Raw genomic sequence first — 19,904 nt, forward strand, 5'->3', positions numbered from 1 at the left:
AGAGTGGGGGAGAGAGAGTGGGGGAAGAGAGAGTGGGGGAAGAGAGAGGGGGGGGAGAGAGAGGGGGGGAGAGAGAGGGGGAAGAGAGAGGGGAAGAGAGAGGGGGGAGAGAGAGGGGGGGGGGAGGGAGAGGAGGTGGGGAGGAAGGAAGGTCAGCGCTCCTCGGACAACACCGACTATATCTAGACTGTATCCTGGTCAATTGAATCCCAAGGAAGCCTTACCTTCAGCAAATCCAATATTCAACTCGTGTAGCTTATTTTGTTCTAAAAAGTTAATGTGGGTTCCTCCAGTCTGCATTTCATTGACACTGGAAAAGTAAAGGTCACTTTTCAAAATGGTTACACTGGCAAGAAGGGGTGATTCGTGAAGCAAGAGGAAATACTCGAATGAGAAGTGAACAAGTAAGGAAGACTTAAGCTGTATTTTAATACGTGCTTTAACATAAGACAGCATTAATTTTTGAAATTGATTATATTATAATATAATAATGTTAATATATTTGCCAATTAATCTTAGTTGGATGTTCTGTTTTTGAGTTAAAATATTGTGAGTCCTGATTCACATTTCCTGAACACAATTATGGCTGCCAGATCAGTGTCATTATATTGTCATTACAATAAATTATATTGTCAGAGATTGGACCACTTTGATGAGTATTTTAAACTCTGGCCTCATTTATAAACCCAGCTGACCGTAAAATAGCATCCAATTTGAAAGAGATAGGAAAATTTGGCCTGATGAAAGTTACTTGTTAACCAACGTTCTACAACTCATTTGCTGTTTGTGAGATGCTGTTGTGTGCAAATCTGGCATCCAATTATAGAAACATGGAAAAATAGGTGCGGGAGTAGGCCATTCGTGCCAGCACCGCCATTCAATGTGATCATGGCTGATCATCTAAAATTAGTACCCCGTTCATGCTTTTTCCCCATATCCCCTAATTCGTTTAGCCCCAAGAGCTAAATCTAACTCTCCCTAGAAAATATCCAGTGAATTGGCCTCCACTGACTTCTGTGGCAGAGAATTCCACAGATTCACAACTCTATGGGTGAAAACATGTTTCATCATCTCAGTCCTAAATGGTCTACCCCTTATTCATAAACTGTGATCCCTGGTTCTGGACTCCCCCAACATCTGGAACATTTTTCCTGCATCTAGCCTGTCCAAACCTTTCAGAATTTTATATGTTTCTATAGTGGCACTAACGCCGGTGGTGATGAAGTGCTTTGAGAGGTTGATCATGGAGCAAATCAACTCCTACATCGACAAAAACCTGGACCCACTGCAGTTCGCGTACCGCCACAACAGATCAACGGTGGATGCGATCTCGCTGGCCCTCCACTCCGCACTGGACCACTTGGACAACAAAAACTCATATGTCAGGCTGTTATTCATTGATTACAGCTCGGCATTTAACACAATCATCCCCTCCAAACTGGTTACCAAACTCGCAGAACTGGGTCTCTGCGCATCCCTCTGCAACTGGATCCTCGACTTCCTCGTCCACAGACCACAGTCTGTTCGTATTGGTGGAAATGTGTCAGCCTCAATAACAATCAGCACGGGAGCACCTCAAGGCTGCGTGCTCAGCCCCCTGCTGTACTCACTCTATACCCATGACTGCGTAGCGAACCACAGTGCGAACTCCATCATCAAGTTCGCTGACGACACCACTATTGTGGGGCGTATCACTGATGGGGATGAGTCAGAGTACAGAAGAGAGATCGAGCAACTGTCCATATGGTGCCAGCGCAATAACCTGGCCCTCAACACCAGCAAAACCAAGGAACTGATTGTGGACTTTGGAAGGAGTAGGAGGGGGACCCACAGCCCCATTTATATCAACGGGTCGATGGTTGAAAGGGTCAAGAGCTTCAAATTCCTGGGCGTGCACATCTCTGAAGATCTTTCCTGGTCCGAGAACACTAATGCAATCATAAAAAAGCACATCAGCGCCTCTACTTCCTGAGAAGATTACGGAGAGTCGGATTGTCAAGGAAGACTCTCTCTAACTTCTACAGGTGCACAGTCGAGAGCATGCTGACCGGTTGCATCGTGGCTTGGTTCGGCAATTTGAGCGCCCTGGAAAGGAAAAGACTACAAAAAGTAGTAAACACTGCCCAGTCCATCATCGGCTCTGACCTTCCTTCCATCGAGGGGATCTATCGCAGTCGCTGCCTCAAAAAGGCTGGCAGTATCATGAAAGACCCACACCATCCTGGCCACACACTCATCTCCCTGCTACCTTCAGGTAGAAGGTACAGGAGCCTGAAGACTGCAACAACCAGGTTCAGGAATAGTTACTTCCCCTCAGCCATCAGGCTATTAAACCTGGCTCGGACAAAACTCTGATTATTACCAACCACTTTCTGTTATTTGCACTATCAGTTTATTTATTCATGTGTGTATATATTTATATCATGGTATATGGACACATTTATCTGTTTTGTAGTAAATGCCTACTATTTTCTGTGTGCTTAAGCAAAGCAAGAATTTCATTGTCCTATACAGGGACACATGACAATAAACTAACTTGAACTTGAACTTGAACTTGAGATCTCCTCTCATCCTAAATTCCAGTGAATACAAGCCCTGAGGACCCATTCTATCATCATGTCGGTCCAGCCATCCTGGGGATTAACCTGGTGTACCTACGCTGCACTCCCTCAATAGCAATGAATGAATGAATGAATACGTTTATTGGCCAAGTATTCACATACAAGGAATTTGCCTTGGTGCTCCGCCCGCAAGTGACAACGACATAGGAATGACACATAAAACATTAAACATTAATAATAAAACATTATTGATTAAACATGTGAATTAAATAAAATACCAGAGTAAAAGGAGGCTACAGATAATTGGTTATTGAGTAGAGCTACTACTCGTGGATAAAAGCTGTTTTGATGTCTGGCTGTGGCAGCTTTGACAGTCCGAAGTCGCCTTCCAGAGGGAAGTGATTCAAAGAGTTTGTGGCCAGGGTAAGAGGGGTCAGAGATGATCTTGCCCGCTCGCATCCTGGCCCTTGCAGTGTACAGTTCGTCAATGGAGGGAAGGTTGCAGCCAATAACCTTCTCAGCTGATCGGACATTTCGCTGCAGCCTCTGGATGTCATGCTTGGTGGCTGAGTCAAACCAGACCATAATGGAGAAGGTGAGGACAGACTCTACGATGGCCGTGTAGAATTGGACCATCATTGCCTGTGGCAGATTGTGCTCCCTCAGCTGCCGCAGGAAGTACATCCTCTGTTGGGCCTTTTTGGCTGTGAAGTCCTTGGAGATGATGGTTCCCAGGAACAATAATGTCCTTTCTCAAATTAGGAGACCAAAATTGCACACAATACTCAAAATGCAGTCTCACCAAGGCCCTGTACAACTGCAGAAGGGCCTCTTTGCTCCTAAACTCAAATCCTCTCGCAATGAAAGCCAACATGCCATTAGCTTTCTTCACTGCCTGCTGTGCCTGCATGCTTACTTTCAGTGACTGATGTACAAACACACCCAGGTCTTGTTGCACCTCCCCTTTTTCCTAATCTGACACCATTCGGATAATAATCTGTTTTCCTGTTCTTGCCACCAAAGTGGATAACCTCACATTTATCCACATTATACTGCATCTGTCATGCATCTGCTAACCCACCCAACCGATCCAAGTCACCCTGCAGCCTCATAGCATCCTCCTCGCTACTCACACTGTCAGCCAGCTTTATGTCATCCGCAAACTTGGAGATGTCATATTTTATTCCCTCGTCTAAATCGTTAATATATATTGTTAATAACTGGGGTCCCAGCACCGAGCCTTGTGGCACCCCACTAGTCGCTGCATGCCATTCTGAAACGGACCCATTAATTCTTACTCTTTGCTTCCTGCCTGCCAACCAGTTCTCTATTCATATCAACACCCTACCCCTAATACCATGTGTTTTAATTTTGCACACTAATCCATTGTGTGAGACCTTGTCAAAGGCTTTTTGAAAGTCCAGATACACCACATCCACTGGCTCTCCCTTATCTATTCTACTTGTTACATCCTCAAAAAATTCCAGAAGATTAGCATGATTTCTCCTTAATAAATCCATGCTGACTTTCACTGATCCTGTAACTATTTTCCAAATGCACTGCTATTACATCTTTAATATTCAACTCAAGCATCTTCCCCACTACCGATGTATATTACTGGTCTATAATTCCCCGTTTTTCGCTCTCCCTCCTTTTCTTAAAAAGTGTAGTTACATTAGCTACACTCCAGTCCACAGGAACCGATCCAGAGTAGAAAGAACATTGAAAATGATCACCAATGCATCCACAATTTCTAGGGCCAACTCTTTGAGTACTATGGGATGCAGACCATCAGGCCCTGGGGATTTATCTGCCTTCTGTCCCAACTGTTTCCCTAACACCATTTCCTGACTAATGTGGATTCCCTTCCGTTCCTCCCTCCCACTAGATCCTCAGTCCCCTAGTCTTTCTGGGAGATTGGTTCTGTCTTCAGTGAGAAAGACACAAACAAAGTACTAATTTAACTGTTCTGCCATTTATTTGTTTCCCATTATAACTTCACCTGTCTCTGATTGTAAAGGACCTACATTAGTCTTCCTTTTTACATATCCAAATAAGTTTTTAGAGTCAGCTTTTATATTCCCTGCAAGCTTTCTTTCATATTCTTTGGTCCCCTTCTTAAGCATTGAAAATTATGATTTAAAAGTAGAAAAAAGTGCAGACACTGATTTACACAATAGGACAGAAAGTGCTGGAATAACATTTTTGAATCATAAAAGGAAACAGATTGCTGCAGTAACTCAGCGTGTCAGGCAGCATCTCTGGGAAGCATGGACAGGTGACGTTTTGTGTCGGGACCCTTCTATACTTATCCATGTTCTCCAGATATGCTGCCTGAGTTACTGAGTTACTGCAGCAATCTGTTTCCTTTTATGATTCAAAAATGTTGCCTAAGGAGCGCTGCATAGGACAGAGAGAATGAAGACAGGCGAAAGATAGGGGATAAAGCATGGCAGGGTAAATCGACAGTATGCATAGGATTTATTGACATAGCAGTGAAATGCTCACCACTTATAACCGTTCTCCGTTTGTCTGTCAGTGGATTCCATGAGACATCAGGAATTGAGTTGATCGTCGTGCAGCTTAAGAGCAGACGCGCTTGGCTCCATCGCCCTCCCCAGGGCAGCGTTCACACCTGGGCTTTCGCCCGGGGGCCGGGGCATGCAGCGCGGCTTTCCGTGACGTCATTCGCACCCGCCTTTATGACGCCACACAGGGCTGATTCAGTTACAGCTTGATAATTCTCTGACGCCATCCAATAGCGGTGTGTGCAACACTGTGGCGGCTCCGGGCTCACATCACATTTAGCACTTCAAGATGCATTAGCTACTCAAAACCAATCTTTGCTCAAAATATGGCACAAGGGAGTTTATTGGCCAATCAAGGGAGGAATACTTTTTTTTTTTAATTGTTCATACTTCTAGTAATATATCATTTTAAAAATTGTTCATACTTCTTTAATATAACATTTCGTAGTTTAATATACATTCCCAGATTCAGGAATAGTTTCTTCACAGCTGTTATACACTGAGCCATCCCACCACAGCGAGAAAGCAGGCGAAATGTGTCGGAAGATACTGCAGATGCTGGTTTACTCCGAAGATTCTGGACCTCACAAAATGCTGGTGTACAATCTCCATCATTGGAGACCTTCGGACTATCAAATCGGACTTTGCTGGCTTTATATTGCATTAAACGTTATTCCCTAGTGTATCTGTACACCATGATTGTAATCATGTATTGTCTTTCCGCTAACTGGTTAGCACGCAACAAACGCTTTTCACTAAACATCGGTACAATTGGCAATAAACTAAACTAAACTAAATATCGTTTAATATATTTGCCAATTCAGCTTCATCCGTTGTATTTGTGTCTGTTAAAAAATGTGAGGCAATCGATGCAATCGTGAGACAAATTACATTGTCGGAGATGGATAACATTGTTCCTCACTCCTTTTGATGGTTCACAACTCACGAACGACAAACATAAAATAATCCTTTTCACTAATTTCATTTAACGTTATCCACTCTGAACTGTTGCTCAAGATTCCGGCGATTGCAAACTCTTGGGTCTCGCGAGGTTTTTGTGTAATTTGACATTAAAAGCAAAGATCCTATAGCAGATCTTTGATTAAAAGTGAGTCGAATTCGTGGATTCATGCGGAAGTACAGAAATGTCAATGTACACATTTTCTGGGAGAAGTAATTTTTGATTCTTTTTATTTTTACTTGAAATTGAGATTTTATCTTTTCTAAGCCGGCAATAAATGCATCCTGCTTAGCAGCACTTATTTTTTATGGTCAGTATTTGGGACAGGGTGATCTACTTGTTATCTGTTGGGGAACCAAAGTTTATTTTCTATCGAGGAGTGTCTCGACCCGAAATGTTACCCATTTCTTACTCACACGAGATGCTGCCGGTCCCGCTGTGTTACACCAGCCTTTTGTGTCAATCTTCGGTGAAAACCGGCTTCTGCAGTTCCTTCCTACACACGTTTATTTTCTTGTGCTTTGTAACCAAGCAGATCCGCTCCATGATCTTTGTTGGCAACTATCTCGGTAAGGGAAGTGTCTGATCCATTTCGAGAACGCGTTTGGCCGGTGGTGTTGGTGAGCGGCGCGGCTGCCGTTGCCGACACGGGGCGTTGAGGGACGGCGGGTGGCGGGTGGCGGTTGCCGGGTGGCGGTTGGCGATGATCGCGCGCGGTTGCCGGGGAGATGCGCTGATCGCGCGCGGTTGCCGGGTAGTTACGCTGGTCCCGGGACAGTTCGATGACGCCGAGTCGGGCGAGAGGTGAGTGAGTGGCGGCGGCTCCGGCCCCGGCCCCGGCCCTGGGGACGCGGGGGTCATGGCCGCTGCTTTCATGCCCGTCTCTGTGTACACTCGGTGTCCCTCGGCCCGGGCCGCTCTCCATGCCGGGCAACGCTACATCCCCTCATCCTCCCTGATCACAGGTTAGCGGGGCCATCCGGCCCATTTAGTCAAACATAGAAAATAGATGCAGGAGGAGGCCATTCGGCCCTTCGAGCCAGCACCACCATTAATGTGATCATCCCCAATCAATAACCCATGCCTGCCTTCTCCCCATATCCCCTGACCACGCTAACCCCCGGAGTATCTAACTTTCTTTTAAATGCATCCAGTGACTTGGCCTCCACTGCCCTCTGTGGCAGAGAATTCCACAAATCCACAACTCTCTGGGTTTTCTCATCTCAGTTTTAAATGGCCTCCCCTTTATTCTTAGACTATGACCCCTGGTTCTCGACTCCCCCAGCTTAGGGAACATTTTTCCTGCATCCAGCTTGTCCAGATCTTTTATAATTTTATACGTTTCTATAAGATACCCCCTCATCCTTCTAAATTCCAGTGAATACAAGCCCAGTCTTTCCAATCTTTTCTCATATGACAGTACCGCCATCCCGGGGATTAACCTCGTGAACCTACGCTGCACTGCCTCAATAGCAAGGATGTCCTTCCTCAAATTATGAGACCAAAACTGAACACAATACGCCAGGTGTGGTCTCGCCAGCACCCTGACCAACTACCTATTTACTCCTATACTCAAATCCCCTCGTTATGAAGGCCAACATGCCAATAGCTTTCTTCACTGCCTGCTGTACCTGCATGTTTACTTTCACCGACTGGTGTACAGACACACAGGTCTCGTTGCACTTCCCTTTTTCCTAATCTGACACCATTGAGATAATCTGCCTCCTTGTTCTTGCCGCCAAAGTGGATAACCTCACATTTATCTACATTATACTGGATCTGCCCACTCACTCAATCTGTCCAAGTCACACTGCAACTTCCTAGACCCGTTTATCCTACTCTTTGTTTCCTGTCTGCCAACCAATTCTCTATCCATGTCAATACCCTACCACCAATACCATGTGCTCTAATTTTGCCCACTAATCTGTGGGACCTTATCAAAGGCTTTCTGAAAGTCCAGATACACTACATCCATTGGCTCTCCTTCATCCATTTTACTTGTCACATCCTCAAAAAATTCTAGAAGATTAGTCAAGCAGGATTTACTCTTCATAAATCCATGCTGACGGGCCAATCCTTTTACTCCTATCCCAATGAGCCATTATTACTTCTTTAATAATTGACTCTAGCATCATCCCTACCACTGAGGCTAACTTGTCTATAATTCCCCGTTTTCTCTCTCGCTCCTTTCTTGAAAAGTGGGATAACATTAGCTACCTTTCAATCCATAGGAACTGATCCCGGTTTTATAGAACATTGGAAATTGATCACCAATGTCCACGATTTGTAGAGCTACCTCCTTGAGTACCCTGGGATACTGACCATCAGGCCCTGGGGATTTATCAGCCTTCAGTCCCATTCGTCCACGCAATACTGTTTCTCGCCTAATGCAAATTTATTTCAGTTCCTCTATCTCCCTAGATCCTCTGTCCTTTAGTACATCTGGGAGATTGTGTCTTCCTTGGTGAAGACAGAACCAAATTACCTGTTCAACTCTTCTGCCATTTCCTTACTCCCCATAATAATTTCTTCTGTTTCTGCCTTCAAGGGACCCACATTTACTAATATTTTTCTCTTAACATACCTAAAGAAGCTTTTACTATCCTTATTTATATTCTTGACCCTCGTACTTCATCGTTTCACCCCGTATTGCCCTTTTTGTTACCTTCTGTTGTCTTTTGAAAGTTTTCCAATCCTCTGGCCTTCCGCTACTCTTTGCTATGTTATACACCTTTTCCTTATTTATTCCATCCCTAACTTCCCTTGCCAGCCTCAGTTGCCTCTTACTCCCCTTAAAATCTTTAAGAAAGAACTGCAGATGCTGGAAAAAAAAGTATTTCTCCAGCATTTTTGTCCCCCTTAGAATCATTCTTCCTCTTTGGAATACAATGATCCTGCATCTTCTGGATTATGCCCAGAAATTTCTGCAATTGCTGTTCCACCGTCATTCCTGTTAGTATCCTTTTCCAGTCGACCAAGGCCAGCTCCTCTCTCATGCCTTCATAGTCCCCTTTGTTCGACTGCAACAATGACACTTCTGATTTAACTTTCTCCCTCTCAAATTGCAGATTAAAACTTATCATATTATGGTCATTACCTCCTTGTGGTTCCTTTACATGGAGTTCCCTTATTAAATCTGGTTCATTGGACAACACTAAACCCAGTATTGTCTTCTCTCTGGTAGGCTCCAGTACAAGCTGCTCTAAGAATCCATCTCGGAGGCACTCTACAAACTCCTTTTCTTGGGGTCCAGAACCAACCTGATCTTCCCAATCTACCTGCATATTGAAATCTCCCATAACCACAGGGGCGATACCTTTGGTACAGGCCAATTTTAATTCCTGCTTGCAACTTGCACCCTATCGCCAGGCTACTGTTTGGGGGCCTGTAGATAACTCCCATTAGTGTCTTCTTACCTTTACAATTCCTCAATTCTATCCACAGCGATTCTATGTCCCTATGTCACCCCTTGCAAGGGGCTGAATTTCTTCCTTCGCCAACAGAGCTACCCCACCTCCTCTGCCCACCTGCCTGTCCTTTCTATAGGACGTATAACCCTGAATATTCAGTTTCCAGTACCGATCCTCCTGTCTCTGTAATCCCCACAATGTCATATCTACCAATCTCTGACAGCCTCAAACTCATCCAGTTTACTTCTTATACTTCGCGCATTCATATATAATACTTTTAATCCATTACTCACCTCACCTTTCACATCGATTCTTATTTCACTTGACCATACTCTCCTATCCCTTCGTGAGCTTTCTGTCCCGCTAATTCTGGTATCTTTCTTAACTTTTCCTATATTCTCTTTCCCTTTAACTCCATCCTTGTATTTCCAATTTGTCTCCCCCCCTCCCCTATTTAGTTTAAACCCACCCGTGTAGCAGTGGCAAACCTGTCTGCCAGAATGCTGGTCCCCCGCTTGTTAAGGTGCAACCCGTCCTTTTGTACAATTCACCCTTACCCCAAAACAGATCCCAGTAGTCTTAAGAATCTAAATCCCTGCCCCGTGCACCAGCTCCTCAGCCACACATTCAGATCCCCTTTCTCCCTGTTCCTGCCCTCACCAGCACGAGGAACTGGAAGCAAACCGGCGATAACCACCCTGGAGGTCCTGCTTTTCAGCCTTCTTCTGAGTTCTCTAAAGTCACACTGTAGAATCTCTTTCCTCTTCTTCCCGACGTCATTTGTGCCGACATGCACTACCGATTCCGGCTGCTCACCTTCACCCTTGAGGATGCCCTGCAATCGGTTTCGTGACGTCCTGAATCCTGGCACCAGGAGGCAACACACCATCCTTGAATCCCGTCTGTACCTCTCACTATGGAGTTCCCTACTATCACGGCTCTGCCAGACGTCTGTCTCTTCGGCTTTGCTTCAGCGCCACGTTTTGACTCGCAGACATGTCCGCCGCTCAGACTGGCAGTGTCTTCTGTCCTGACAGTTTCCAAGAGGGTGAACCTGTTTTCAAGGGGTACATCCCCCGTGGTGTACCTGTATTCAAAGCTTCCTTCCCTTCCTCATTGTCACCCACCTTCTCTTTTCCGGTATCATCGGTGTAACGATCTCGCTGTAGGTCCTGTCCAGGAAAATCGTCTTACAATAGACAACATACAATAGGTGCAGGAGTAGGCCATTCGGCCCTTCGAGCCAGCACCGCCATTCAATGTGATCATGGCTGATCGTCCACAATCAGTATCCCGTTCCTGCCTTCTCCCCATATCCCCTGACTCCGCTATCTTTAAGAGCCCTATCAAGCTCTCTCTTGAAAGTATCCAGAGAACCCTGGATGATCCTGAGGTCATCCAGTTGCCTCTCTCCGCGGTCTTTCAGGAGCTGAACCTAGACACACTTTCCACAGTCGTAGCAGCCAGAGGCACTATCAGTGTCCCTGACCTCCCACATCCTGCAAGCATCACACTGAATCGGCTTATCTGTCATTTCTTCACGGCGTCTCACCCTCTCCAACTTTTGCCTTAGCCTCCTCGCCGAAGACTCTCGAGCCAAAGACTTGCACTTTTCTCACAAGAAACTTCCCTCAACAAGGCCGCTCCCCGACAGGCCCCTCCCCTAGAGCAAACCTTGCTTATATTACCTGATAAATTGACTAATTCGCTCTTACCGATTTGCTAATTAAATTCCTCAGTCTATCCCCGCACCCACTCCTTCACCTGCCGCTCCTCTGCCGATCTTGCAGGTATGTGTTGCAGGCTGGCCCCGACCGTTTTTTAAATCACCCGCTCCTGAGAAAACACGGAAAAACTCCCCAAGAGATTATCTTTTCAGCCAATCCCTACACTCACTCCTTCCCCTGCCGCTCCTTTGCTTCAAGACATCAATCGTGGCTGATCTATCTCTCCCTCTCAACCCTATTCCCTTGTCTTCCCTCCATAACCGCTGACATTAGTACTAATCAAGAATCTGTCAAACTCTGCCTTTAAAATATCCATTGACGGCCTCCACAGCCTTCTGTGGCAATGAATTCCACAGATTCGCCACCTGACTGGTCTGGGACACCACCCCCGGTATGTTTGATTGGGGATTGAGGTGGTGGGGTCCTGTCCAGAACCCCCTCTACCTCGCTCCACGGTAGAAGGACCGATCCCCCACTCCCTACTTTGGGCAAGATCCCCCACTGTATGTCTGTAGTTTGGGGAATGGGTGAAGTCTTGCCCCGAACGGGGTTGATGGGGAACCCATCCTACCCAGAAACCCCCTCACCCAATCCCTAAACCACAAACCAGGGCTCGAAATTAGCGGTTGCCCGGGTGCCAATGACCACCCAAAGTGCCGCCGGGCAACCTAAACGCCGAGTCATTTTGCCCGGCTTGGCATTGCAAATACTGGTTTATACCGAAGATAGACACAAAAAACTGGAGTAACTCTGGGTCAGGCAGCATCTCTGGAGAAAAGGAACGTGACGTTTCGTGTCGGCGACGGCTGTATTGGTGCGGGGTGACGAAGGGTCGGAGCGAATGCCGGGCCCCGCACAGCAGCAGCAGCGGCCGCGTCAGCGGCTCCACCTCCTTCTCCTCCCGCACCCTGTCCGCCCTGATAGCGGCCGCAGCTTGCAAATCCGCTAACGGCGATAACCACTTTCAAAACAAACCCTCTCGCACGCCGAGAGGGAGGGAGGGGGAGGCCTCCTTCCGTCGTCTGAAGCAGCTGCACCAAAGATCCTATAGCTATAGGATCTTTGATCTGCACCACTCGGCCGCGCACCGTGCTGTTGGCTGGCGGAGGGGAGGCGGTGGCGAGGAGATCCCAACCGCCTCCCCCTTTTGCGGCGGCACTTGGCGGTGGACAGGGACGGCCAAGGCAGCGGGGCTGTTGTCCGAGGAGCGCTGACCTTCGTTCCTCCCCACGTCGCCCACCCTCTCTCTCTCTCTCTCTTGTACGCCCCCCTCCACCCCTCTTATCCTGAGACCCCTCCTCTCCATCCCGCACTGATCCCCACACCCGCCTTTATTCAGTCCTCACTGACATCCCCTGTGCTCCGCTCCCCATCTACCCCCCCCCCCCCCCAATCTATTCATCCTGCGCTGATCACCCTATCCACCTCGCATTGATTCTCCTGCCACCCCCCATCCATCCTACACTGGTCCCCCAATTCATCCTGTACTGACCCCCCCTTCCCATCCATCCTGCACTGCCCCCCCCGCCATTCATCCTGCTCTGCTCCCCTATACATCCTGTACTGATCCCCCCCCCCCCATTCATCCTGTACTGACCAACCCTCCATTTATCCTGCACCAATCCCCCTATCCATCCTGTAGTGATCTTCCCATTCATCTTTTACTGATCGCCCCATTCATCCTGTACTGATCCCCCCCCATTCATCCTATACTGATCCCCTCATTCATCCTATACTGATCCCCTCATTCATCCTGTCCTGATCCCCCATTCACCTTTTACTGATCTCCCCCATTCATCCTGTACTAATCCCCTTTCATCCTGTAGTGATTCTCCATTCATCATGCACAGACCCTCCGATCCACACTGTACTGACACGCCCCCATTCATCCTGTGCTGATCACCCGCCCCCCCATCCATCCTGTACTGAACCCCCCATTCAAGAAGAATGGGGGAACATTCTGAAGAAGGGTTTCGACCCAAAACATTGCCTATTTCCTTTGCTCCATAGGTGCTGCCTCACCCGCTGAATTTATCCAGCATTTTTGTCTACCCCATTCATCCTGTACTGATCCCCAATTCATCCTGTACTGATCCCGTCATTCATCCTGTAGTGATCCCCCATCCTGCACCTTTTACTGATCTCTTCCATTCATCCTGTACTGATACCCTTTCATCCTGTAGTGATTCTCCATTCATCATGCACAGACCCTCCGATCCACACTGTACTGACACCCCCCACCATTCAGCCTGGGCTGATCACCCCCCCCCGCCCGCCCCATCCATCCTGTACTGAACCCCCCATTCAAGAAGAATGGGGGGAACAGTCTGAAGAAGGCTCTCGACCCAAAACAGTGCCTATTTCCTTCGCTCCATAGATGCTGCCTCACCTGCTGAGTTTCTCCAGCATTTTTGTCTACCCCCATTCATCCTGTACTGAAACCCCCCATTCATCCTGTACTGATCCCCCCCATTCATCCTGCACTGATCCCCCCATTCATCCTGCACTGATCCCCCCCCCCCATCCATCCCATACTGATCTCCCCCATTCAACACCACTGACATCCCCCGTGCTCTCCCCTCACAATTTTACATACGCCAACCAACACGTACTAATTCACTTGCCTCAATCCATCCATTCCGCACCGATTGCCTTCTCAACCCTCCCCCTCCCCCCGCGCCATCTATCCACCCGCAATGATTCACACACACACCCCCCCCTCCCCCCCCCCCCCCCCTCCCTGAGCAACATTCAGAACTATACGTTGGATTTATCCAGGTTCTACTTCCACAGTCGGTCATATACATCACAAATTTGGTCAGGAGATATTTCAGTTGAAATTTTAACGTTAATTCTGAAGTGGGAATGATGGAAACAGTGTTTATCAAATTTTTTTAAAATCTGGTGCGTACAAACTGGGTAACTTCATTGCTGTTCACAACACACGTACATCTAATCTGAATGTTCGGTAATGTGGCGTTTTGACACCTTTAAATATATTACCAAAAGAACATTTGCTGCAGTTATGTCCTTTGGCCATCTCTTAGTGCTCTGGTGCTGTTCTTGGAAAAAAAAAATATTTTAAAGACACCAAATGCAATTTGTTTTTTTTTAGTGATGAGAAAACACGAGAGGAAGTTGGAAAGACAGAGAAGAAGATTGCGATTCCGCAACTGGAAAACTCAGATGAAGAGGAATTTCCTATTGAGAGTGATGATGGTGAAGATTGGGACTGGGAGTCTTATGATGGAGACCTCACCAAACGTTATACTGCCTCGAAGAACAACAGCCAACAGGTGATGCAAAACAATAAAGATGCTATAGCAGGAGACGTATTGTCAAACAAAGTGATCTTTATTAGGTTAACACAGAACAGCTCTCAGAACCACAACAAGGGGCAAAGTTACCAGCAGTATACATACCCAAGAGAAGACCCATGACCCGTTCTTCCCGTCAAACCAAGTCACATGACCCAACCCCCAGAGCTGAGGGTTCGCACTAAGAGTGGCTAACCACCAGGAGCCGCCACAGGATCCCCCCCCAGAACCGGAGGCACGGAACCGAAAGGGAAGACGAACGAGGCGGCCGGACCTCGTGCACACATCCCCACACACGGGACCAGCCCGGTACAGACGAACACGGGAGCACCCGGGACAACAGACACTCCCGACGATGAGGCTGGGCCACCTGTACTGGCTCGCTAAAGTCCAAATGGGCCGGTTTCAAACGAGTCATAGACACACTCACGCCGACCCCCCATGTCCAAAACAAAAGTAGTAGTCCCATGCTGCAGCACCCGAAAGGGACCCTCATACTTATCGGCAGCTGGCGGCTCGCGTTGGTAAGGAACCAAGCGACTGGCCGTCTCCTGATCGAGCGCGCCGACCACGTAATAGTAGCAGTGTCATCGGCTGTGATTCGAAGCAATGATCCTATAGCAAGCAAGATAGCCCACTCGACGAAAAAGACGTAGGAGGGTCATGGGCAGATTCATGGGTAATCTTCGGCCCCATTTCCGTAACCGGCTTCCATCTCCGACATCTTTGTCCGTCATAGCTGAGCAAAGATACTAGTACGGAGACGGAAGCGGGTTACGGAAACATCCTCGTAAAAATCAAAGATCTTTGGTAAAAATCTTCTCATTTTCTCTCTGCCTCTCTGCCCCGTTAAAGAGACTCACTGACGGGGGGGAAAGAGGGCGGGCATGCGATCTGAAGCTGAGAACAGACAGCCCTTCAGTTTCTTCCCCCATCACACTCGATGCCCGGCTCCCAAACTCCGGACCGGTCTGCTCTTCACTACTCCTCTGCCTCGCTGACTGTCGATCATTTATTCCTCTTTCTTGCAAAATGGCTGAGTGCTGGAACGGCTCTTTTGTTCGGCCCGCCCCAGTGCTGCAGCAGTTTGGTGGGGGTCGGGCTCGTACCCTAGTTCTTACCTTGGTATTTAGCATCGATTTCCCTCATCAGAGAGACATTCCTCTGGAGATCGAAAGGCAGAGACTCGATTGAATCCAGATAGTCCTCCACATAGTTCACAGCGTGCAGCTACTCCACGTTCGCAGGTCTCAGCATCTTGCAAGCTACATTTGTTAGTTGTTGGGGCAGAAGGGGTGGGGAGCAGGCGGACTTTCGTTGGGCTACACTCTCGCTCGGTCGGTCGGTGCAAGCCTCAGCCCCTCACTCTCGCTCACTCAGAAAAGGCACGGCGGAGACAGAAAGAGGGAAGTGTGGATTGGAAAGGTCTCCCCTTTTACACTGCCGCATGGGCACAGCCTCTTTGCCCTCAGTGCCCCCTCCACCCTCCACAGTCTGATCCCAATCCCGGGGCTTTGAATCCAAAACATTAAAAAAGAAAATTAACAGAATTATAATTTATGAACATATTAATCATTAACAAAAAATAACAGAATTATGAATCATGAATCTAACACTATATCACACACACAAACTGTTCCCCCGCAACGCTGATTACACTGCAAGAGGGATATACAACGTCGGGTCGGGTTTACTGAAATGGCTGACGTTCCGCTCCGTTGCGTCTTTGTTGCGTACTACACTTCAGCCCATTGGTTTTAGCAGGAGTGCACTATCTTGCTTGCTATAGGATCTTGCTAGTGGAACTGGGCCTCGGTCTGCTGGAACCGCACCTGGGGCTGCGAGGTCCAGAAAACCGGCAGCTTAAGTGCAACATTGTTTTGTTGGGCTGGATCGGAGGCAACGCGGGTTGAGCGTTGGCAGTGTTCATCTTTGAAATCCAAAATGACTATTTTGGACCGTCGGGGTCACCAATATAGCGAGACACGTGTTGTCAAACAAAGTGATCTTTATTAGGTTAACACAGAACAGCTATCAGAACCACAACAAGGGGCTAAGGAGTTACCAGCAGTATATATACCCCAGGGGAGACCCGTGACCTGCTCTTCCTGCCAAACCAAGTCACATGACCCAACCCCCAGAGCCAAGGGTTCGCACCACGATCAGCTAGCCACCAGGGGCCACCACAATGCTCTTTCGGTGGTAAATCTGGCTATTAGGTTTATAGTGAGAAACAGAATAAATTAGACGTGGACTTTATATTTAAAAAGAACTAACACCTGCCCTGTGATGTATTCTGGGGCGTATTAAAGATAGTGTAAAAATAGAAGATACATATTTGATTAAAGTTTTGCTTGAAGCAAGTAAGAAGGCCATTACCAGGCAGTGGCTTAATGAAAAAAGTCCAAAACAGGAACAGTGGTTAGAAATTGTGCGAGACATCTTTAATATGGAGAAATTGACATATTCCTTGAGAGTCAAGGAGAATTCATTTGAGAAGATCTGGGAAAAATGGACTGTTTATTTGAGCCATGACACCAATTAGATAAATGCCGAGCTAGATATGGGAAGATTGCATTATATAGAACTAGATGGTATGTTTGTATGAATGTTGAATTATCTCCAGATAACTAATCAATGCAATGTTTTTTCTTTTTTTAATTTGGTAAGTGAACCACACGGTCTTATTCCAAATTTTTTATTTATTTACTTCTTTTTTTCCCCCCCCCCGATCTACTTATTTTTTTATTTTGATTGCTGTTTTGCTTACTTTGTTTTATTTATGGTGATGGTGTTGCACTGTTTTGAATATATCTCTTAAAAATCAATAAAAATTTAAGTGAAAAAAAAGAACTAACACAAGTCACTTACAATTAAAAAAAATAAATTTGTGAGTGGTTCAATTTTGCAATATAACCGTGAAAATTTTGCTAGTAACCGTGTTCAAATATTATAGAATGCTTGCAGTTACATCCTAAATGTATAAATCTTAAATAACAATTTTGGATCATGATTTACAAATATCTTTAGGATATCAAGTTGATCATCATGTTAATAAAGAATGCATTTTCTAGCTACTTAGGATTACTCAACATGTATTCTAACCTTGGCTGTCTTTGCAGCCATTTATTTCATTTTCATATTTGTTTGAAATATTCTTGTGGATTAATACTTTGCTTTAATAGAACATTTCCATAGACTATATTAATGTTATACATTTATGGTCCAAATATTAGATTGGACATCTATTACTAATGATCTGTACATCTTTTGATTACTTGTAATTTGTGACAAAAATCGTGACTCTTAGGTTCTGCTGCAATTTATTTCATTCAGGCAAATAGACAAGTTTCCTTTAATTCAGTAAAGATGTACGCACCTCCAGACAAGGCTTTGAGAAAATTTGAACATAAAATTAATCTTGGTGAGTTTTAATTTGAAATATTATTTAGAATTGTGTAAATTGAAGTATGGAAGGAGGCCATTTGGCTAATTGTTTCTTTGTCATGCACAACAAAGATAGACTTTGTGTTCCCAACCCCAAATTCTTTGTCATTGCCCCTGTAGATTATGACTTTTAAATTGCTTTATTCAGGTTTTTTTTTAATTCAGAAACATTTTTACATGTTTAAGCAAGTAATAAATATATTGCCTTTTTTTTTAATGTATAAATTTGTATTATCTTATCTCCCAAACTAACATTGGGAGTAAGCCACAGACATTTTAGCAAGTCCCACATTTAGTGCTAAGTGAGCTAGTGAATTCCAGACGCCTACTACACTCTGAACTAATATTTTGCTCCTCCTCTTTGAGCTTTCAAACAATTGACTTAGAAACATAGAAAATAGGTGCAGGAGGCCATTCGGCCCTCCGAGCCAGCACCGGCATTCATTGTGATCATGGCTGATCATCCCCTGTCAATAACCTGTGCCTGCCTTCTCCCCATATCCCTTGACTCCACTAGCCCCTAGAGCTCTATCTAACTCTCTCTTAAATCCATCCAGTGATTTGGCCTCCACTGCCCTCTGTGGCAGGGAATTTACTCCCTGAACTTGAATCTACTCCCTGCACCAACTCCCTATAGATCTTTCTGTTAGCATGAGTAAATCTTTCTGTAAAGCTCCTTAATTTAAAATACCGCAATTAAAACTCCTCTCAGTCTTTGATAGGGAACAATTTCCGACTATCTTAAACCCCTGTTATATGGTGGGCTTGCAAATTCTATTAACATTATAAGCAGTAAGCTGTTTGATTTGCTTCATATACCGTATTTCCCGGCAATAAAGACGCACCTGCGTCGAAGACGCACCCCCATTTTGAGTCGCGAAATTTTGAAAAATAAAAAACCCATTCGCCGCGGTGGCGGTCATTTCCAAGAGCTGTGGTGGTGGCCATTTCCATTCGCGGCCATTTCCAGTGCAAAACACAGATAATGTATACACCGGTGCAGTAATAAAATAAATACAGCGTTCGGAATAAAATAACATTTAATTGTGCACGGAACAAAGATTACAGAGATTACAAAAAAGGAAAGCATTCTAATCTTCAAATCCGAAAAATTCACTACTATCACCGGAATCTTCAAAGCATAATACCGGTAATTCATCAGGGTCATCACTGCGGTTCGACAATTAAGAGTTAAACAACTTAAACAGAATTTACACAGCTCCTACCTAGACTAGGTGTTTGAAGTGTTTGAAATGGCAAAAATCTCCGTGCGAATGCATGTCGCTTCTGATTGGATTGCCGTTTTGTACTGAAACGCTTCCTATAGGCCAGGGGTGTCAAACTCACGGGCCGCGGGCCGCAACCGATCCGCGAAGGAGTCTGATCCGGCCCACGGGATGATTTCCCCGGTCAGAGCGGGCATGAAGTTGCATTTTGCCCGTGACCTAAAATGAAGTAAAATGAGTTTCACACACCTGCTTCGGCCTCCAAGACGCAGGTAATTTTTCGGGCCTTATTTTAGGGTAAAAGATAGCGTCTTCATTGCTGGGAAATACGGTACTTGGTTTGACATTAATGAATATTTGAAATTAGGTTTCCATTTTAAGCTAACGTTCCAAAAATCAAACATCTCACTAAATTTGTTTGTTTATGTAGTTGAATTTATTATGCATTAAAAATTTAACAAGCATAACATGTTATAAATTGGTCAGATACTACTGTGTTTCTAAAAGAGAAACTGAACATCTAATCAAAAAATGATGTGTTTTTGTCGGGGGAATGGAGAGAAATAGGCTGAATTAACTTGAGCTACTATATTGTGAATGCTGATCAAATGCAGAGTAGTTTTGTCAAAGGTCAATAAAGCGGAGAGATCATTGCTTTTTCAGTCTGGGATTGTTGAATGAGAATGAAATGTTTAAAAGATATAATGTTCCATCATCAAAATAATAG

At 45.7% G+C, this 19,904-nt stretch overlaps 1 protein-coding gene across 2 annotated transcripts in view; it reads left to right on the forward strand.

Moving 5' to 3' along the window:
• The first annotated feature begins 6,653 nt into the window (after positions 1–6,653).
• Positions 6,654–19,904, forward strand: part of riok1 (RIO kinase 1) — a 39,500-nt gene continuing 26,249 nt past the window's right edge. The window contains exons 1-4 of one of the 2 annotated variants that reach the window (XM_033019014.1): positions 6,654–6,781; positions 6,812–6,854; positions 14,303–14,483; positions 17,841–17,928. In XM_033019014.1, coding sequence (XP_032874905.1) covers positions 6,754–6,781; positions 6,812–6,854; positions 14,303–14,483; positions 17,841–17,928 — 340 coding nt within the window. In that variant the 5' untranslated portion in view covers positions 6,654–6,753. Of the gene's footprint in view, positions 6,855–14,302; positions 14,484–17,840; positions 17,929–19,904 lie in introns of both variants that reach the window. The other variant, XM_033019013.1, reaches the window with a different exon arrangement.

Source organism: Amblyraja radiata, chromosome 4 (assembly GCF_010909765.2).
Source record: "Amblyraja radiata isolate CabotCenter1 chromosome 4, sAmbRad1.1.pri, whole genome shotgun sequence".
In the NCBI taxonomy this organism is placed as follows: domain Eukaryota; kingdom Metazoa; phylum Chordata; class Chondrichthyes; order Rajiformes; family Rajidae; genus Amblyraja; species Amblyraja radiata.